This window comes from Pipra filicauda, unplaced genomic scaffold, assembly GCF_003945595.2.
Source record: "Pipra filicauda isolate LSUMZ 115617 unplaced genomic scaffold, ASM394559v2 scaffold172_size1731463_pilon, whole genome shotgun sequence".
NCBI lineage: Eukaryota > Metazoa > Chordata > Aves > Passeriformes > Pipridae > Pipra > Pipra filicauda.
This window is the reverse complement of record NW_024104240.1, coordinates 1170241-1188377: the sequence shown is the minus strand read 5'-3', so window position 1 is coordinate 1188377 and position 18137 is coordinate 1170241. Positions and strand designations below refer to the sequence as shown.

At 54.9% G+C, this 18137-nt stretch overlaps 1 protein-coding gene across 4 annotated transcripts; it reads right to left on the bottom strand.

The window, feature by feature from the left end:
* Positions 1 to 6116: 6116 nt before the first annotated feature.
* On the bottom strand, positions 6117 to 17795 carry TNNT2 (troponin T2, cardiac type). Of its 4 annotated transcripts, XM_027728844.2 has the most exons (18): positions 17742 to 17795; positions 15370 to 15417; positions 14428 to 14438; positions 14271 to 14288; positions 13635 to 13664; positions 12803 to 12859; positions 12246 to 12278; positions 11620 to 11655; positions 11339 to 11360; positions 10314 to 10374; positions 10068 to 10184; positions 9363 to 9440; positions 9121 to 9231; positions 8597 to 8706; positions 7896 to 7986; positions 7442 to 7482; positions 6749 to 6754; positions 6117 to 6165 (listed from the first exon to the last, which is right to left on the bottom strand). In XM_027728844.2, exons 2-18 carry the CDS (start codon positions 15405 to 15407, stop codon positions 6117 to 6119), a joined length of 909 nt encoding a protein of 302 aa, XP_027584645.1. In that variant the 5' UTR covers positions 15408 to 15417; positions 17742 to 17795. The 4 variants fall into 4 exon arrangements, with proteins under 4 accessions (XP_027584645.1, XP_039235627.1, XP_039235626.1 ...); XM_039379693.1 differs by lacking the exons at positions 13635 to 13664; positions 17742 to 17795 and adding an exon at positions 11807 to 11809 and having other exon boundaries at positions 15370 to 15407; XM_039379692.1 differs by lacking the exons at positions 13635 to 13664; positions 17742 to 17795 and having other exon boundaries at positions 15370 to 15407.
* Positions 17796 to 18137: the final 342 nt, after the last annotated feature.

The following is an 18137-nucleotide window of genomic DNA, read 5'->3' as shown; positions in this document are numbered from 1 at the left end:
ATGCTCAGCCCAAGGGAGGAGACCTGTCCTCCTCAAGGGCCTTTAAGCACCTCTTCCAGCACTCAGAAGTGCTTCCTAGTCTTTTCCAGGATGCTGCTGATTGTAATCACATCAAAGTGATTGAAACAGTGGCCTGGATGAAAACCCTGAGGCGGAAAACCTCTCAAAGCCAAATGTTCTTTTTCTGGAATATATTGGTCCAAAAATTTGAGAATTTGAGAATGGCATAACCTAGTTGAATTTTATATTCATTCAATCAAATTTCATATCACTTGAATTTCATGTCCTGTCAATTTTCTTTTGAGGTGTGGCCTGGCACACAGCTAATACAGGACAGGCCATGTGGCACAGGCAGTGCCATGCCACAGGAAAACTTCTGGTAATTGCTATCCCAAATTTTGCAGCTAATCAACAGCATCTGATTCACAGTGAGAGATCAAAGTGCTTCCCCGGATCAAAGTGTTCCCTCTTTGTCATGATATCAGAGGTACTCTGCCAAGCCACAACTGTGTTTGTTTACAGGTGCAGATAAAAGGTGTGAGTGGCTCCCAGCGCTTCCGAAACCAGGAGAGCACGGGCCACAAAGCCATTTCAGTATTGCCTGTGCCACAAAGCCATTTCAGTATTGCCTGTGCCACAAAGCCATTTCAGTATTGCCTGTGCCACAGGCTGACATGGCTGTGCAGCTTTATAAACTTGAGATACAAAGGGGAGACCTCGCTGTGATCTTTTGATTCTTTAAGGGGGCTTATAAAAGAGAGGAAGAGCTACTTTTTACATGGGCAGATAGTGACAGGACAAGGGGGAACAGCTTGGAACTAAAAGAGGAGAGATTTAGGTTGGATGTTAGGAAGGAATTCTTCCCTGGGAGGGTGGGGAGGCCCTGGCACAGGTTGCCCAGAGAAGCTGTGGCTGCCCCATCCCTGGAAGTGCCCAAGGCCAGGTTGGACAGGGCTTGGAGCAACCCGGGGTAGTGGAAGGTGTCCCTGCCCATGGCAGGGGGTGGGACTGGATGAACTTTAAGGTCCCTTCCAACCCAAACCATTCTGGGATTCTCTGGTAAACCAGCATCACACAAAGGCAGGACCCAGTGCTGCAGCTCAGTGAGGGTTAAAACCCAGACCTCAAAGCCTTGCTTGTATCAGGCAAGGACAGGAACTTGAATCTTCCACCTCACCAGCAGGTGCTGTAACCTCTGAGCTGTTAGATAAGAGATGCACTGCCTTCCTCTGCTGCTTTTCCCTCCTTCCCTGTTTATTGTTTAAGGCTCAGCCTCTCAGGCAAACTGGACAAAACCTCCCTCTAGTTTGTGCAAGTGCTGAGCTGCTCAGCAGGGTCAGGCTGCAGCAACATGAGCAGAGAGCAGGCAGGGATGAGGGAGGTATGGTGGCATCTCAGGGCACGGGTCAGGCACTCCTGGGTCTGCTGATGCACTTCAGTCATCTGCAGCAGCCCAGCTTCTTGTGTATTTATTTCCCACGGGAAATACAAAGGGACTTGTGGGGTAATGAGGATTTTTCCAGGCTTGGGTCATGCCAGGTCTAAAGGCAAAGCCTGAGAGTTCACACCTGGGCATTTCCATCTCTTTCAGATTCCAACAGACCCAAATTGGAGCTCATGTGGAACAGGGCACACACTGTGTGGGGGTTCATGGAGGCAGAGTGCAGCATGCAGGACATTGCCCTTGGCAGAGGTGACAGCGCTTTGTGAACCAAATCACATCCTTCATTAAATGTACTCATTTAATGGCCATCAACAGACCATCAACAGACTTGGCCATCAACAGACTTGGAAACTGAGAGGATCAGAGGGAATAAAACTGAAACTCAGCACTGCATCCACATCCCCTCCATACTAGCCTCCCCTACCTGCATCTCTGACACATCTTGCCCAGTGCTCCCCTGGGCCAGCTCAGCACAGCTCCCAGGCCCTCAGCTTCCCCTGCCCAGCACAGACTCAGGTGACTGTAAATGAATGACACCCTAAAATGCATCCCCTGTCCCTGGGCACCCCTGTCCTGGGACAGCCCACCCACAGCAGTGCCTTGGGGGTGCCAGGGGCACAACTGCCCTGTACCCACCGCTGCTGTTCCACCTTCCTCTGGAGGTGTCTGGCACTGGGAGCTCTGTGTGGGTGTGCATGGAGGTACCTGTGACTGTCTGTGCTTGTGCACATGTGTCTGGGACTCTGCACATGTGTGTGTATGCAAGGGAGCTCCCAGCCCCTTCCTCTCTGGGAAGCAGGGCTGTGTCAGGCAGCAGCAGAGGCAGGAATGCTCTGGTGATACTTGGCCTGTGAACGTGGGCTCTGAGACCTGGCTCTGAGGAGTTTGTCAGAGGTGATACCAAGAGAGATGCTGCTAAAGGCTCTGGCTCTTTTCTCACAGCTCACTGTTTGCTGCAGCTAAACTGGGGTGAGTCTGGTCTCCAAGTGCCTTCGGGAGGGGAGATGGGTCAGGATCTGTGCAACCGGGGACCAATTCCCTCCAGTGCTCCAAAGCTCCCTAGATCTGTGCCATGTCTTGGCCTGGGACTGCCAGAGCCACCTCTGCAGCATCACTGCAGCTTTGGTGCTCAGCACCACATCAGGGCAGGCACCACCTCTACCAGTCATGCACCTTATGGATCCAGTGCTGGGCAGATCCCAGCTCCTGTTATGACTCAACACCTCCGTGCTCCACCAGTGGTGGCTGCCCTGTGCCAAGGAGCAGAGTTTACACTTAGGCCTTGCACTGAAACTGAGGCATGAGAGCACATGCAAACACAGTGATTCAGACATCACCAGGAAGCTTCTTTTCCTTCCACTAAGTGCCAGTAAAATGCTACTTCCAGACAGCAGCCAAAGCCTCTTCCTTTCCATCCCAGATCATCGCTGGGTGCTGTGTCAGCGGGACTTGTCTCATGTACACAGGTCATTGTGTGGATGTTAAACCATATTTGCAGTGCTTTAAAGACTTCATTGATGACTTAACACAGCTGTGGAATCAGCAGAAACCACGGCTGACTTTAACCAATTAAAGGCCATTAATTGATACCTATGAATGAGTTGCTATGGGCAGTGCTTTACAGGGCTAAGACATTCCACAAAACTTGGTGTTTTATAAGGCATTTAAACATAATCATAAGAAACTTGCAAACGTCAGGTACTTGCACAAATGGGCCTGCCCTGCAGGGAGTGTGCTGGGGAGGGCCATGGCACAGCAACATGATGACTGGGAACTCTGAAGGTGAGAGCTCCACGTCTGGAAGGTGTTTCAAAATTCAGCATTTACATCCTTTTTCAGTCTTTTGAACTACAGGTTGTTGTTGGCCCTGATCTGCAAGAAGTCAGGGGTTGTACTGCCTCATTTTCTGCAATTCTTTTGCTGGTGTTTGGCCTTAGCTTGAGCTGGAGGCTGGGCACCCCTACTTTACCTGGGGACAGTGGATTAGTGTGGCGTGGCCACCATGTGTCTGAGTTCATGGATGCTGGGAGTGGTGAATCCCACAGCACACTTCCAAGGATGGGCAATGCCCACAGGGATGGCATCCAGTACCACCCACTCTGTGCTCCACAGAGCTGTGCTGCCCTGGACACCCTGGATGTCACCCAAAACACAGACCCCATGGTGGGCTGTGCCTGGGCAGTGGGAGACCCTGTGTGCCACCCACGATCCACCATGGGCTCAGGAGTTGGGGGATGCATTATCCTGTGCTGCACCCCCTCTCCAGCCCTAAAGGGCTCAGGTCCCCCATCCTGCAGTGGGGAGTGTTGTGCCTGTTGGGGGAAGCAATGCTCCAACATGCCATGGGGACCCTGCTTGACCGGGCAGGTTGGACTGGATCACAGGATCATAAAATCACAGAGTATCCTGAGTTGGAAGGGACCCACAGGGATCAGTGAGTCCAATTCCTGGCTCTGCACAGGACAATCTCACCACATGCCTGAGAGCACTGTCCAAACACTTCTTGAGCTCTGGCAGCCTTGGTGCTGTGACCGCTGACCTGGGGAGCCTGTTCTGTGCCCAACCAACCACTGGGGGAGGAATCTTTTTCTAATATCCAGCCTAACCCTCCCCTAACACAGCTTCGGCCGTTCCCTCGGGTCCTGTCGCTGATCACAGAGAGCAGAGACCGGTGCTGCCCCTCGGGAGAAAGCTGCAGACCCCGAGGAGGGGCGACAAAGCAGAGCTGCTCACCAGCACACGGCACCCGAGCCACGCTCCAGCGATCCCTGGCACAACTCGCTGCACCACTGCCATCGTCACACAGCCCGTGCCACGCTTGGGGCGATGCCAGCACCTGGAAGACCCCGGGGAAGCCCCCGGCGTGCTCTGCCACGTCCCAGAGGATCGCTGCGTCCTGCCCACACTCTGCCGTGCCCACTCACGGAGGGAGGGGGCGCAGGGGCAGGTCTGTGGCAGGGCTGGGCGCTGACTCAGCCGCGCTGGCACGGCTGTGCCACCGCGCAGCGGGCGCGGGGCGGGAGGTGCCGGGCGTGGAGGGAGCGCGCAGGTTTCGGCCCCGGCGCGCAGGGAGCAGGGCTGGAGAGGAGCCAGGAGCTGCCGAGACAGGCAGCGCTGTGGGAAGCAGGGAGTGCCCGGGTACCCCCGCCCTGGGCGCTGCCAGCCCCGCAGGGACGGGCAGAGCGGCTGCGGTGCCGCTGTGCGGCACCGGGCACCGGCACCAGCCCTTACCTGCCAGAAAAGTTTGGGGAATGGACCTTCCGAGCCTGGGAAAATGAGATGTTTTCTTTCCAAACCAGACACCGCTGTCTGTCCCGAGTGCTCCTCTCTCCTGTTGCCATGTGTCAGGCAGGGTGGAAATGTCACTTGCTGGACCATCACTCAGCTACCCTCCGGACATTCCATGTCCCAGCACCGCCACCCTCCCCAGCTCTCCCCTTTTGTCCCAGTAAGGGATCGCGTTCAGCCCTTCACACCCCATTTTTGAGGAAGTGGGCAACAGGGAGCTGGTTGTTCTCCATTTGCTGCCTCACTGAGTGTGAGGCCTCCCAGAGCCTTGTTCCCCAAAACCTGATGGTTGTGTTGAATTAGGCAAAATAAATCATCCTCCAACAGGAGCTCAACCTGCAGGATAGCCCCACATCACTGGGGAGGGGAAGGGGAGGACAGGCAGCCCCAGCAAAGGGGGAGACAAAATATCTTGCTGAGGGACAAGAAGCCTTTGAAGATCCACCACCCTGTGTGTCCCTCCCTTCCTCACTGCTCTGGGAAATGCTTAATGGATACTGTTTATCAACACCATGGGCCAGTTTGCCCTGTGAAATGGGCAGGCAAGGCTGGTGTCTTCAGCTGGCTTACAGTCCAGATCCAACAGGAGCACTTGGGGTTATCCAGATATGTGCCACTTCAGGCACTGCACGTGTGAACGTGCTACAGAGATGCCCACAGCCAGATGGAAGAGATCTACACCCCTAAGGCACAGATAAATGGCCTCTCCACAGTGACTTATCTCAAGGCTTCACTGGATGTTGTCAGAAACACGCAGAGAAGTCAAACCCAGTTGGTCTGGGCCCTGTAGCAAGTGGTGGAAATAGGAATAAGAGTGGCCTGGAGGGTGAGTTTGTGACTACTCCATGGACCAAGAGACTTGGGAGCAGTGCCCCACAAGGCACTGTGGGAGAGAGAGATGACCAGAGAGGAGCACGGGTACAGCAAAAGAGGGAACTAAAGTGCTAATAACTCCAGGATTGTGGATCCAATCCCCATATGGGCCATTCACTTAAGAGTTGGACTTGATGATCCTTGTGGGTCCTTCCAACTCAGAATATTCTGTGGTAATGTTATTCAGGAGGTCCTGGGTGGTTGGAGCAGGTGTGCAACCGTGCTGGTTATGTCGAGCTCTGCTGAGACTGTCCTGTGCCTGTTCCCTCTGGGCTCAGAGCGTCGGGATAGAGACAACACCCACACCCCCTCACTGCTCTCTTTATTTACAGACACAACACCAGCTGGGGGTGTGGAGATGAGAAACGGCACCTGGAGAAGCATCTGCCCCCCCAGCCCGCCCTGTGCCCGCAGCCAGGGCCTCATGCAGTGGAAGGGCGGGTGGGCACGTGGGGCAGCCCTAGGGCAATGCCCCTCCCTGTGGCTCAGCCTCTTGTGCCTCCTGAGTCAGCTATTTCCACCTGCCGCCCACCATGGTCTTCCCACGGGCACCCTTTGACCTGGAAGGGAAGCAGAAGAGCACGTGCAGTATAAGGCATTAGTGATCATGACAGGAGGGGTGAGGTGGGTGCTGTCAGCAGTCCTGCAAAGGAGTGAGATGCCTCCGATTGATGCTCACTGCCCTATGGGGATGAAGGTCTTCAGTGCCCTCAGGTAAAACCCTGGGGCCTGAGTCAAGTGTTTTGGGGTTCTGTAGGAACAAGCTCATGCATTTGCCAGGCATTTCTAAGGAGCCCCAATTCCCTTCCCATGTTTCTCCCCATCTAAGGATCCTTTGGAGAAGAATTGATGAGTTGGATCTCTGGCTGCAGAGGGATAAAAACATCTGCAGAATCCTTCAGGACCCACCACATCACTCTCCTTAACCAGCTTAGGGGGACAGGCACTGCTTTGGGCACAAGTCAGCAGAGAGGAGAAGGAGCAGGAGGAGGCTTGGGTGGAAAGTGAAGGGCATTTCTGGCTTTGGCTGCCAATTCTTGGCCTTGCCTTGTCCCTCAGCCCTGCTGCTTCCCTGATGCCCCAGTGTCCACGCAGCACACGAGCAGTGGGAGACACACAACGCTCAGAAACACCTGTACTCACCCTTTGCTGCAGGAACAGGCCATGTTGGGGCAGAAGAGAAGAGAGAGATGGTGTAAGTGGGTGGGAGATGCTGCATCTGACACGGGGTGGGCTGAGCATCTCCCATGTGAGATGGAAGGGATGGGATGGGGATGTGAGAGCAGCTCCTGAGAGTGGGGGTTAAACACCTTCTTCCACCCTCCTACGAAGGGTCCCCCCAGTCATGTGCAGGGAACATGGATATGGGGACAGGCTCCCCTGCCCTTGCAGGGCTGCACAGCTCCCATAGCCCATGGGATTTCCCCTCCTAGACAAGCTGGGATCTCCAGCACTTTCCTGGGATGCTGGGCAGAGCCCTTGCAGGGATGGGAGTTGCTGGAAGGACCTCACAGGACACAGGGCTCCCCATGCAGAGGTGGGGTCTCCCCAGAGTCCATCCCTAGCCAGGGTCTCTGGGACAGGGGGAAGCTGGTGGTGGTAGTAAGTCATGGGGGTCTGTCAATGGGAGCAGAATAGCACAGACTGATATCTCTGGGCCAGACCTGCAGGTCTGTGAACATCAGGCACCAGCAGGACCAGAGGCAGGGGTGGGAGGAAGAGGAGGTGGCTCAGTGAGGGTGCAAGAGAGTGGGGAGATAGAGAGGGACAGGACTGCAGGGAGCTGGAAGGACAGGAGATGTTGAAAAGGGAGGTATAGCCTGCCCAGGGACTTACACTTTCTGGTGGTCACTGACACGGTTTCGGAGTACGTTGATCTGCAAGAAAAAATGCAGGTGGGTGATGAGGTCTGGCAAGAGGCCCCACGCCTGGCTGGGGACAAGGGTCGAGCTGAAGATGCATCACTGCTTTCTTTTTCCCAGCAGTTCTTGTGTGGGGTTTAGAATAACAGAATCCCAGAATGGTTTGAGTTGGAAGGAACCTTAAAGCTCATCTCATCCCACGCCCTGCCATGTGCAGGGACATCTTCTACTAGACCAGGTTGCTCCAAGCCCCGTCCAACCTGGCTTTGAATGGGGCTGTGCTGTGCAGCAGAGCAGGAAGCCTCTTGCAGTGCCAAGCAGGAGCTGGGAGGCCAGCTGGACAACCCACCTCATCTCCCAGCTGGGGAGCAGAAGGAGCAGCCAGGAACACGGAGGGTGAACAAGTCACAGAGGACCTGGCGGCTCACCTCATATTTCTGCCGCTTGAACTTTTCCTGCAGGTCAAATTTCTCAGCCTCCAGGTCACGGATATTTTGCCATAGCTCCTTGGCCTTCTCCCTATGGGAAGAGCCAGCTGATGACAGTGCAGGAAAGGGACATGGCTCCCAGGGGATGGGGAGTGATGCCAACACCTCCCCTGCTCTGGAGGCCGCTTGTCCAGACAGGAATGTGTTACCCAGGCGGTGATGCCAGTCCCACACGTGGACCAGAGCCACGGTGGAGGTCGGTGCACAGGGGGACATGCAGGTCACACACAGGTGAGAGTGGGTCCCTCAGGACATATGTCCCACCCATGTGAGCCTGGCTCCCTTGGGACACACATGTCCCATGTGTGTGAGCCTGGCTCCCTCTGATGGCTGGTGCCACCAGCCGCAGCCTGGCTGTGGTGGCCCGGCAGAGCCATGGAGCCATGTCCCCAGAGGGGTGTCAGAGCCCATCTCCATCTGTGCCATCACCCTCTTGTCTGGGCTGCAAGCCCCAGACATTCCTTCCAAGAAGGGGATCCAGCCCCAGACATCCCTTCCCAGTCCAGGATCCTGCCACAGACATCCCTTCCCAGCCAGGATCGTGCTACAGACATCCCTCTCCAGCCCAGGATCCTGCCCCAGGAGGTGAGACCCAACACCGAGCTCCTGCCCTGGACATCTCTCCTGCAGCCTGTGCTCACCTCAGCTTGTCTTCACTGAGGTGGTCGATGTTCAGGGGCTTCCGCCGTTCACTGAGAATCTTCTTCTTCTTTTCCCGCTCTGTTTGCTTCTTCCCACCCTTTTTCTCTGACTGAAGAAACCATCAGTTCACTGGAGGGAAGGAAATCTGCCCAGCCTTTGCTCTACTCCATCCAAAGTTCTGCCACCAAGACCCTCAGCTTTTGGGGTTCCAGAAGCACATGAGGTCTTTAAGGAAATTTTAGCAATAGTGGACGAGACACCTCTGTTTCCATCCCCATCCCTGTCCCTGTCCCTGAGGCAAGGCTGGAGCTGCCCTGGCCAGCATCTGCACAGCAAAGCTGAGCTCACAGCAGCTCTGAGCTCACTTTGGCCCTGTAACCTCTGCTGTGACCCAAAAACGGTGACCTGACTTCTGCTTTTAGAAGCCACAGTCTATCAATACTGGGTGAGGTCAGCCCGTGGTGAAGCCCTTCCCAGGAGCACCAGCAGCTTCATTGGCACCACCTGGGGTAGGATTACACACCTTCTGCATGTAGCCTCCAAAATGCAGCATGTTGGAGAGAGCTTTCTTCTTCCTATCCTCCTCCTCAGCCCTCTTCCGAGCCTCCTCTTCCTCCTTGCGGGCTCTTTCTTCCTGCCGAGGTCAGGAGTGGGTCAGGAGCAGATGGAAGGACACATCATGGACTGTCTTGCACCCAGCACACAACTCGTGCTCCCAGGCCCCCCCAGCCCATCCCGAGCCCCCCGTTCCCCAGAGACACTCACGGCCATCCGGGCCTGGCGCTCCTTCTCCCTCTCGCTGCGGATCCGCTGCTGCTCCGCCCTCTCCGCTCGCCGCTTCTCCTGCAGAAGGAGAGGACATTGGCTTGGACACCCCGGGGAACCTGCATCCTCTTTGTCCCTATGGACAGATCCCTGATTCTCACAGCCCTGAGAGCCCCAAGGGTGGATCTGCTGCTCCCACATCTCCCAAGGGAATGTGTGGACAGTGACCACAAGCAAGGTGCATCCTCGTAGGCACCGCAGCAGACGGGCCAGGGGCTTCCCAGTGACAGGACCTGAGGGAATGGCTGGAGCTGTGTCAGGGGAGGTTTAGGTTGTATCTCAGGAAAAGGTTCTTCCCCCAGAGGCTGGCTGGGCACTGAACAGGCTCCCCAGGGCAGTGGTCACAGCCCCAAGGCTGCCAGAGCTCCAGGAGGGTTTGGACAATGCTCTCAGGGACAGGGTGGGATTGTTGAGGTGTCCTGTGCAGGGCCAGGGGTTCGACTTCAATGGTTGTTGTAGGTGTCTTCCAGCTCAGGAGATTCTATGATTCTATAATTCCTGGCACTGAGGTACAAAATCTGGCTCAAATCTCAGGCTCTGTCCTGCAGGGATCTTCCTGTCAGGACTATGAGGGCAGGATGGTGGCCATGTGCCCACAGGGGAGGGGGTGGCTATAGTGGTGGAGGGGGAAGGCTGAAGACGTACAATCCTGTCCTTGAGGGACAGGAGCTCCTCTTCCTCCTTCTTCCTGCTCTCAAAGTGGGCTTCAATGAGGGCCTGCAGTTCGTTCAGGTCCTTCTCCATGCGCTTGCGGTGAATGTCCTGCACAGGATGGAAACAGGAACACTCCCATGAGCGGAGCCTCCAGGAGCTGGGGACCTGCTGGGCACTGTGAGGGGAGCAACGTGAGAGGATCACCCCGTGGGAATGGGAACCCAGGGCACAACTTACGTCAAAATCCAGCCTCTCGCCATCTGGGATTTTGGGAGGCACCAGGTTTGGCATGAAGACCCTGCAGTGGAAGGTGAGCAGGAGGATGGTGGGCCTACAGCAGGGATCTGGGGCAGGATGATGCCTCTCATCCATCCACTGATCCACCCAGCCCTCCTCCCTGAGCCTTGCAGTCCCCAGGGGTGAAGAGTGAGCACAGTTGCGGGTCAGGGCAGTGTAATATTTCTTGCTGGAAGTTGCCAGCTGGAAGCCTCAGAGGAAGACCTGTGGCATTCCCGGGAAGCACTCCAAGGCGCCCGCATGGCTGGAATAACTGTGCAAGCCGCAGACAATGTGGCCACGACCCTTTGCCAGCACCCTGGGGCTGGCAGCCAACCCACTGCTCACCCAAAAGGGCACAGAGGAACCACATGCTCCAGTGTGACCTGGCACAGGGAGATGGAGACCATCCTCTCTGTGGGCTTGAGGGAGGGCAGGAGATGCTCAGTAGGGGCACGCAGAGACACAAAGGGATGAAGAGATGATGGCTGAGGACAGATCTGTCTCCCACACCACAGCATTCCAGGGCTCCATGAGGACTCACAGGTTCCTGGCTGTGGTTTACAACCCTGCTCCTCTGGGCAGGTGCTCTGTCCCTGGAATGCTGGCACTCACGCTGTGGCCAGGAGCACACTGCAGAAGCCAGACCCTGGCTGTGCCATGGACTCTCTATCCCAGGCTGGGGTGCACAGATTTTTTTCCAGCTACAGGGCCACAGGGCAGCTGAACTTCTCCCAGGGAGCACACAAAATGCTTCAAAACTGCCTAAAGACTTTATTCTCAGGATCCCCTCATGCTCCATGTTTACCTGTCTGTTCTCTCCCTTTTTCTCTCCATCTCCAAGTCCCACCGTGTTTCCATGTTCTGGAGGCCTCACTGTCCCATGCCCTTTATGGATCAGGGTGCTAAGCCCATCACATGGAGCCTCTGCCCTGGCACAGCTCCCAGCTCAGACCTTTCCCCAGAAAAAACACTCTGACACTTACTTGGGTTTTGGCTTCGATTCACCTGCAGGTCCCCAGGAGCAGGACAGAAAGACAAGGTCAGGGTCACAGAGGCATTTCCTTCACACATTGACCCAAACCCACCACCCTGAGCCGAGCTCCCCCTCTCTCCCAGCAGCACAGGCTGCGCTGTGGATCATCCTCCATCAATGAGGTGTCCATCCATGTGCCAAAACCCGAGACATACTTTGGTGCTCCTGGCTGGGCAGAGCAGTTTTTGCTACCTCCTTACACAGGTGAAAGGAATGAGGGTGATACTTCACCTTCCCCAGGCTCCTGCTCTCTGTCCCCCTCTCCACCTGTGGAAAACACAGAGTCATAGAATCACAGAATATGTTGAGCTGGAAGGGAGCTATCAGGATCATCGAGTCCAACTCCTGGCCCTGCACAGGACACCCCAACAATCCCACCATGTCCCTGAGAGCACTGTCCAAAAAACAGCAGTGCCACCCTCTCCTTTTGTATTTTGTACTTCAAAATTGTACTTCAATCCTTCTCAGGGATCCTCAGGGAAGCTGTGGCTGCCCCATCCCTGGAAGTGTTCATGGCCAGGTAGGACAGGGTTTGGAGCAGCCTGGTCCAGTGGAAGGTGTCCCTGCCCAGGGCAGGAATTGGAACAGGTCTTTTCCAACCCAAATAATTTTGTGATTCTCTGGTTCTCTGATTTTGGGTGAATTTCTTTCCTAGACAGCACACAGCCACCCCTCCTGCTGCCCTGCCCTGCTGCAGGACAAGGTCAGGGCAGCTCTGCCCTGTTTACCACAGATTCTCTCCCTTTGGCAGAAAATGAATTCAACACCAAAAATACTGTTCCAAGGGCCCAATGTCTTGAGGGACTGGGGTCAAGACTGAAATGATCAAAACCATCTCTCCTCTGCTCCTGCTTTACCTTCTCCTGATGCCTTTGTTTCATCTTCTTGCTCTGTTTTAAAAGAAATGGGGAGAATATGAATTAGGACAACCACAGAGGGGTCCCAGCACTCAAACCTGGGGGGACATAGCTGAGATCTGAGCCCCTCAACCAGCTGTAACAGCATGGGGTCACACATCAGGCCACCCCAAATGTTCCAAAGCTGTCCCATGAACACCAGATGGTGAGAGAAATCAGAGCATGACCCCTGCTCTGGAAACCCCACCTGTGGGGACCTCAGGATGGAACAGGCTTGACTCATTTTTTGGCATTATTTCAAAGGGCTGGACACAAACTGATCAGCAACCAGCAGAAAACACAAACATCTTCATGCTTTCAGGGCCAAGGCAGATCAGGAAAGGGCATCTCAGCTTTGATACTCCCCTTACTGGACACCTGGGGGAGAGCTGCCCCTCTGTTCTACTGACCCCTGTCACAGGCCATGCTGGGATATCTCAGACCCTTTTTGGCACTGCACTGGAGCTCCCATGGCTCCTGCCAATCCATGGGAGCTCCCTGGCAAAGCCACCACTCACCTTCTGCCTTGGTTTCGCTGGTCGTCTCCTCCACCTCCTCCACCTGTTCTTCCTGACCTGTGGGATAAAGGGCAGTGTGAGTCCAACAGCACCGTTCCCTCTGGCTCCCAACACATCCTGCTGTCGGGACAACTGTGGCACGGAGCCGACCGAGAGAGACCAGAGGAGACGCAGCCACAGGAGAGAGAAACAGAGGCTCAGAAAGCAAAAGATTTTGCTCTAACCTTTACCCAAGGGCTGCTCTGTCCTCAGGCAGGGGGAAAAAAAATAAATTAATGAAATTAAAGGATTTATAGCCACTTCCTGGCTTGTCCCTCCTTCCCTCTCATGCTATCACTCCCTTACACCCCAGGAGGGGGGGGTGATTTCCATCGCTCTCCTCTAGCCAGCAAAGCCCAGGGTTGGCTGGCACTAGAGAACCTGCCTTCGGCACCTTCACAATCTTATTTGTGACACTGTTGGAGCATTTTTCCACTGGAGGGAGCAGTGGCCCCACAAGAGTCTTCCGTTGGAGTCAGAGCAATGCTGGGGCCCGCAGGTCTTGGGAAGACTTGTGGTCCCTCAGCAAGACAGAAGGGAAGAGAAAGAAGATAGTAAAGGGAGCAAACCGTGAGTGCATTTGATCGGCAGATGTAAGAGAGAAGCCACAGACACAGGAGCAGATCCACACACAGCACAGCACAGCAGGAGAGGTGAGTGCAAGGAGCAAGAGAGAGAAGTGGAAGAATGAAAGAAAACCATTTCCTAGCCAGGGAGAGGCAAAAGACACATGACCCACGACATATTCACAGCAGCAGTGGAGAGATGAAATAAAGAAAGGTGCAATAACTACCGTCTTCTTCCTCTATCCATTCTTCCTCTTCTGGGCCAGGGAGGAGGGAAAGGAATAAGCGCAGAGTTAGTTGGAGGCCATGAAGCTGTGGAGCTCTGGAGTGCATTAGACAAGGACTAAAACACTGCAGTGGTTTCCCCTTTGTGCCTCTCTTTGCTCTTAATGCTCAGGGTGTTTTGCCTGGCAGTGCCCTGAAGCAGCAAGAGGCTCAGCAAAGCCCAGCTCCCCAGCCCAGCCCGAAAGCCCAGCTCAGCTGTGCCCCAGAGCAGCTCTGTGCCCAGGGCAGTTTGTGTCTTCATCGAGCTGAGGCAGACGGAGGTTTGTGCTTGAGCATCACTGACACACATCCAGCTGAAGTTCCAGCTCCCGTTGGGTTACTGGGCTCACACCTCTGCCAGTACCCGTGTCCAGCATTTCCACCCCTGTTTTTAGTCAAGGGTTCGCTTTGACAAAAGAGATCCTGGGAAAATTCAGTCTGGTTTTGGTCCTACTGATGTTTCAGGTGGAGAAATCTCGAACATGCCTTTCCTGGGCACGATTTGACCATTGCAGCCAAGGAGTTGACCCCCACAGCCCCCTAAGCAAAGCATTGAACCCACAGCACTTGTCTCTTGGTCCTTGCAGGTAAACACCTACCTTCTTCTACATACTCCTCTTCACAGAGCACACACAGGCACGGGAGAGAGAGAAGAGAAAGAAGACGCAGGTTACTGAAGTTTCTCTGATCACTTTTTGGCCTCAGGGCAGCTGCAGGTGCTCCAGGTGCAGCTGCAGATGCTCCATGTCCTCTTACCTTCCTGCTCCCTGCAAAGCACAACACAAGTATGTGGAGTTACACCAATCTGCTGTAACGGGGCACGTGCATCCATGGGGAGGGGAACTTGGAATTTCCTCAGGGATGCCCCCCCTTTCTCCTAGCAATGGGCAGGGACTGTTGTGTGGGTGGCTTTAAGGTGGCAGTGGGGACAGGGACAAGACCCAGGTCACTCTGCAGGCTGTGGACAGCAGGACTGACACTTTGACAGTGGTCAGAGCACACCACTAGTTTGCAGCTTGAGAAGACTGAGTGACCATGGCCTGTAATCCCAGAAACAGTCATCTCACATCCCACCTTTGCCCCAAAGTCCTTCTCTGACCTTGGGGAAGATGCACAGCCTGTCCTCAGGTGTACCCAGGGGGCAGGCTGCTGACATGTGAGTGTTGTGGCATTGAAACACAAGAGAAGGATGCAAATCTGCTTTTTCAGCTGCTGGATGAGAAGTAGGAGCTGTGTTCACACTGATCCCTATAACTGTGTAGTGCAGATGTTGAGCCCCATCTCTCCAGAACACACCTCATGGCCCAGGAACTCCCACCAGCAAAAATTCCTCTCAAATTTGGGCCTTGGGGATTGATGGTCTGGGTGTGGCAGCAGGACCCCATCAGCAACAGACTGGTGGCATCAGGTTTTCCCAGCCCTATCTCACTGATTTACACTGCAGCCTTTTCAATATATGAACCATCCCTTGTCCCATCCATGTGTGTGGATACAGCTCCTAACCCAAAACTCCTCACTCTGGGGGTCTGGCACTGCCAGGGCAGTGGTGTAGATGGGCACAGCTTGGGGGGTTTCATGCTGGGTGCTGGGGTAATGACAAGAGCCAGTGCCCTCTGAATGGCACCTCTGAGCAACACTACAACTCTGGGAAGGTGGGAATAGGGGGAAAGAAAGTGTGTTTAAAAACACACCACTTACTGCTCATATTCTTCAGTGACCTCTTCAGTGTCCGACATGCCTGGTTATCTGGCAGAGTTCAAGGCAGATTGGAAAAAGTGAGGGTTAGGAGCTGAGATAAGGACAAGCACAGCCCGTCCTCCAGCACTGGGACACGGGCACAGAAATGTTGCATCTCTCCAAAGGACTTGGAGCTTGGAGCTGTCCCCAGCTGGGCTGTGACAGTGTTATCTTAGCAGAGATAAGGCTCCCCCCTCCCTCCTGTCCCGGGATCACAGCTCGCCTCAAATAGGAGATTAGACACAGCCTCATGCAGCACTGATAACTCTGTCAGGAGCCATGTCCACGGCACAGCTCCCCTCTCCTCAGCCCTCTCAGGGGGCTGTGTTTGCTCAGGGGGCAGGAAAATCACCCCTATAATGATCAGCTTGTTTTGCTTCCTATTAGCTCAGTTGAAGCTTTCAGGGACGACCTGTTATCTTGGATTTACAGCCAAGGCACAGCACAAGTCCTCAGGGAGATCACCCAGCCCTCCAAGTGCTCTGGAAAGAGGCAACCTGGGCTCAGCAGGAGCATTTCTCTCCTGATGCTGGCTCTGGGCCTGAGGTCAGCTAAAAGGGATAATTCACAGTCTGGTTTACCAACAGGGCTAAAAACTCTGCAGCAATGGCCATGCTTCTGTTCCCAGCTGTGGTCAGGAGGACTTTGCTCATTGTCCCACCTCACCTAACCTTCACCCACCACTCCACTGTGAGGTCTGCACTGACCAGCCACATCCCTGGGCATCCTGAGCAGCCCAGGGCATCAGCCCCATCCCCTGCCCAGCCTGTGCACTGCTCAGGATCGTGCCAGACCTCAGCAGAGCTGAGATGCCTCAGGACAACGCAAAGCAGCTCTAGAAATAACTTTCATGTGCTAAACCACCTGTTCCCAGAGCAACAACGTTTCACTTCTCCTGCTGCCCGGACTCTGGGAACAACTGGTCCTGGCTGCATCTGTTGAGCATTTTATTACCCAGGATGGGTAGGACAGGCTTCAGGGTTGCTTATTCAAGATGCTGAATCCAGAGCTGGATTCCTCAGGCATGGGAAAGGCATTACAGGAGGGGTGTTTGGGCACACCCACAGCTCCAGGGGTTGTCAAATCTCACTTCTGGGCGATGACTCACAAGGGGCTTTTGGAGACACACGAAGTCAGGGCTCGAAGTCGGCCCTGTCTGCCTCGGGATCACCTCCTGCTTCTGACACTGCTCTTCTCTTTCTTCTGATGGATGTGGGGCCTGGCCCTCAGCACCCCCTCCAGCACCATCCCCTCAATTTCCACTTCCCCTCAAATATCAATTCGTGGCCCTGCTTTTCCCCCAGGCTCAGCATGGTTCTGAAACCTCGAGTTTGGCTGAATCTTTTATGTGGCCTCTAAGCCTCTAAGCACAAGGCTTCATATCATCCTCTCAAGACACAGGAGTGGAGGGCCCCTCCTGGCCATGACAGTGCAAACCTGTGAAAGTTTATTCCTACATTTCCATTCCCCTCCTATCTCATACATCACTAGATCCCACAGAGCAGAGGGAACAGCACCAAACCCAGGACTGTTATGGGGGAATACAAGAAAAAAGTGGCTCTGGGGAGTATTTATCCATCCTCTGCACAGAAACAGATAAACTTTTCCATTAAAGCTTGAAATTCTGTTTTGATAGAATTAGGAGAGCCAGCAGATATAGTACAGAGTTAAAGAGGAAACAGTGCACATATTATTGACTGCAAAAAATCTCATATCATTTGCTGTGTATTAAACAACCCAGATATTCCTCCCACTCCTTAAAATCACCCTCTCCTTCAGCTCAGGGCTGGCTGGTCACACCTGTGGGGCTGAGTTAATCCGTGGTTCACAGTCTCTCCCTTCCTCCAGGCTGCCCAGACATGGAGCTCCCATTTCCCACCGTTTCTCCACTGTGGGTCATGTCACTGCTCCAGTCCTGCCTGGCAGGGTCAGACCATGCCCAGGAGCATCCCACCCCTATCCCACCCCACGGGCTGCCAGCAAGCCAGGGCCAGGCTGGCCTAACCCTCCCACAGGCATCACATCCCTTCTGTTCCCTCCAGAGACACAGGGATCAGGGATCTATGAGATTCCCCCAGAACCAGGGCAGCCAAGATCCATCTCAGCCACCTTGGCACACATCAGGGTGGTTCAAAAGGCGTTGGACAAACTGCAAACACGGAGGGCTGGAGATGGTCCTGATGCTTTTTCCATGGGAATGCCTTCATGGCAAAAACACAGCCCAGAGCAAGGGGCTGGGGAGGATCGTGAGCCCCCAGCCGAATCACTTCTGGGTCTGTAAGCGCTGCCTTCCACTGAGCATCTACACCAGGAGCGGGCTGCCCCAGCCTTACCTGTGCCGCGGGAGGTCCCGGGGAGCCGAGGGGAAGCCGGCGGGTGTCTGGGAAATGCTCTTGGGGGGCAGGAGGCTTTAAGGGGGCTCCAGCGCCCACCCCGGGGCGGGCAGCGCCGGGAGGAATGTGCCCGGCGCCCAGCGAGGAATGCAACACTTGTGAGCTGCTATTTCGGCAGCCGCGGCCCCGGCCCCCTCCGCCGCTCCCCCTTCCTCCCCAGGAGCCCATATAAGCCCAAGCTATTGTGTGGCCTCAGAGATTTGCTATTTTAAACCCTCCGTACCGAGATACGTGAGTGCCCGAGGGGCTGACACAAGCCAGCCCAGCTGTCACCCAGGGCCGGGGATGCTGATAAGGCAGCGCTGCCACAAGTGGAGGAGCAGACCCTCCTTGGAA

What these genes read in the sequence shown, in the direction of transcription:
- TNNT2 (XM_027728844.2), bottom strand. Translation starts at nt 15,407, where the DNA reads ATGTCGGACACTGAAGAGGTCACTGAAGAATATGAGCA. An exon ending in AACAAAGGCATCAGGAGAAG is followed by an intron (nt 11,656 to 12,245) that starts GTAAAGCAGGAG and finishes TGTTTTCCACAG; the next exon opens with GTGGAGAGGGGGACAGAGAG. An exon ending in AGCGCCAGGCCCGGATGGCC is followed by an intron (nt 9,232 to 9,362) that starts GTGAGTGTCTCT and finishes TGACCTCGGCAG; the next exon opens with GAAGAAAGAGCCCGCAAGGA.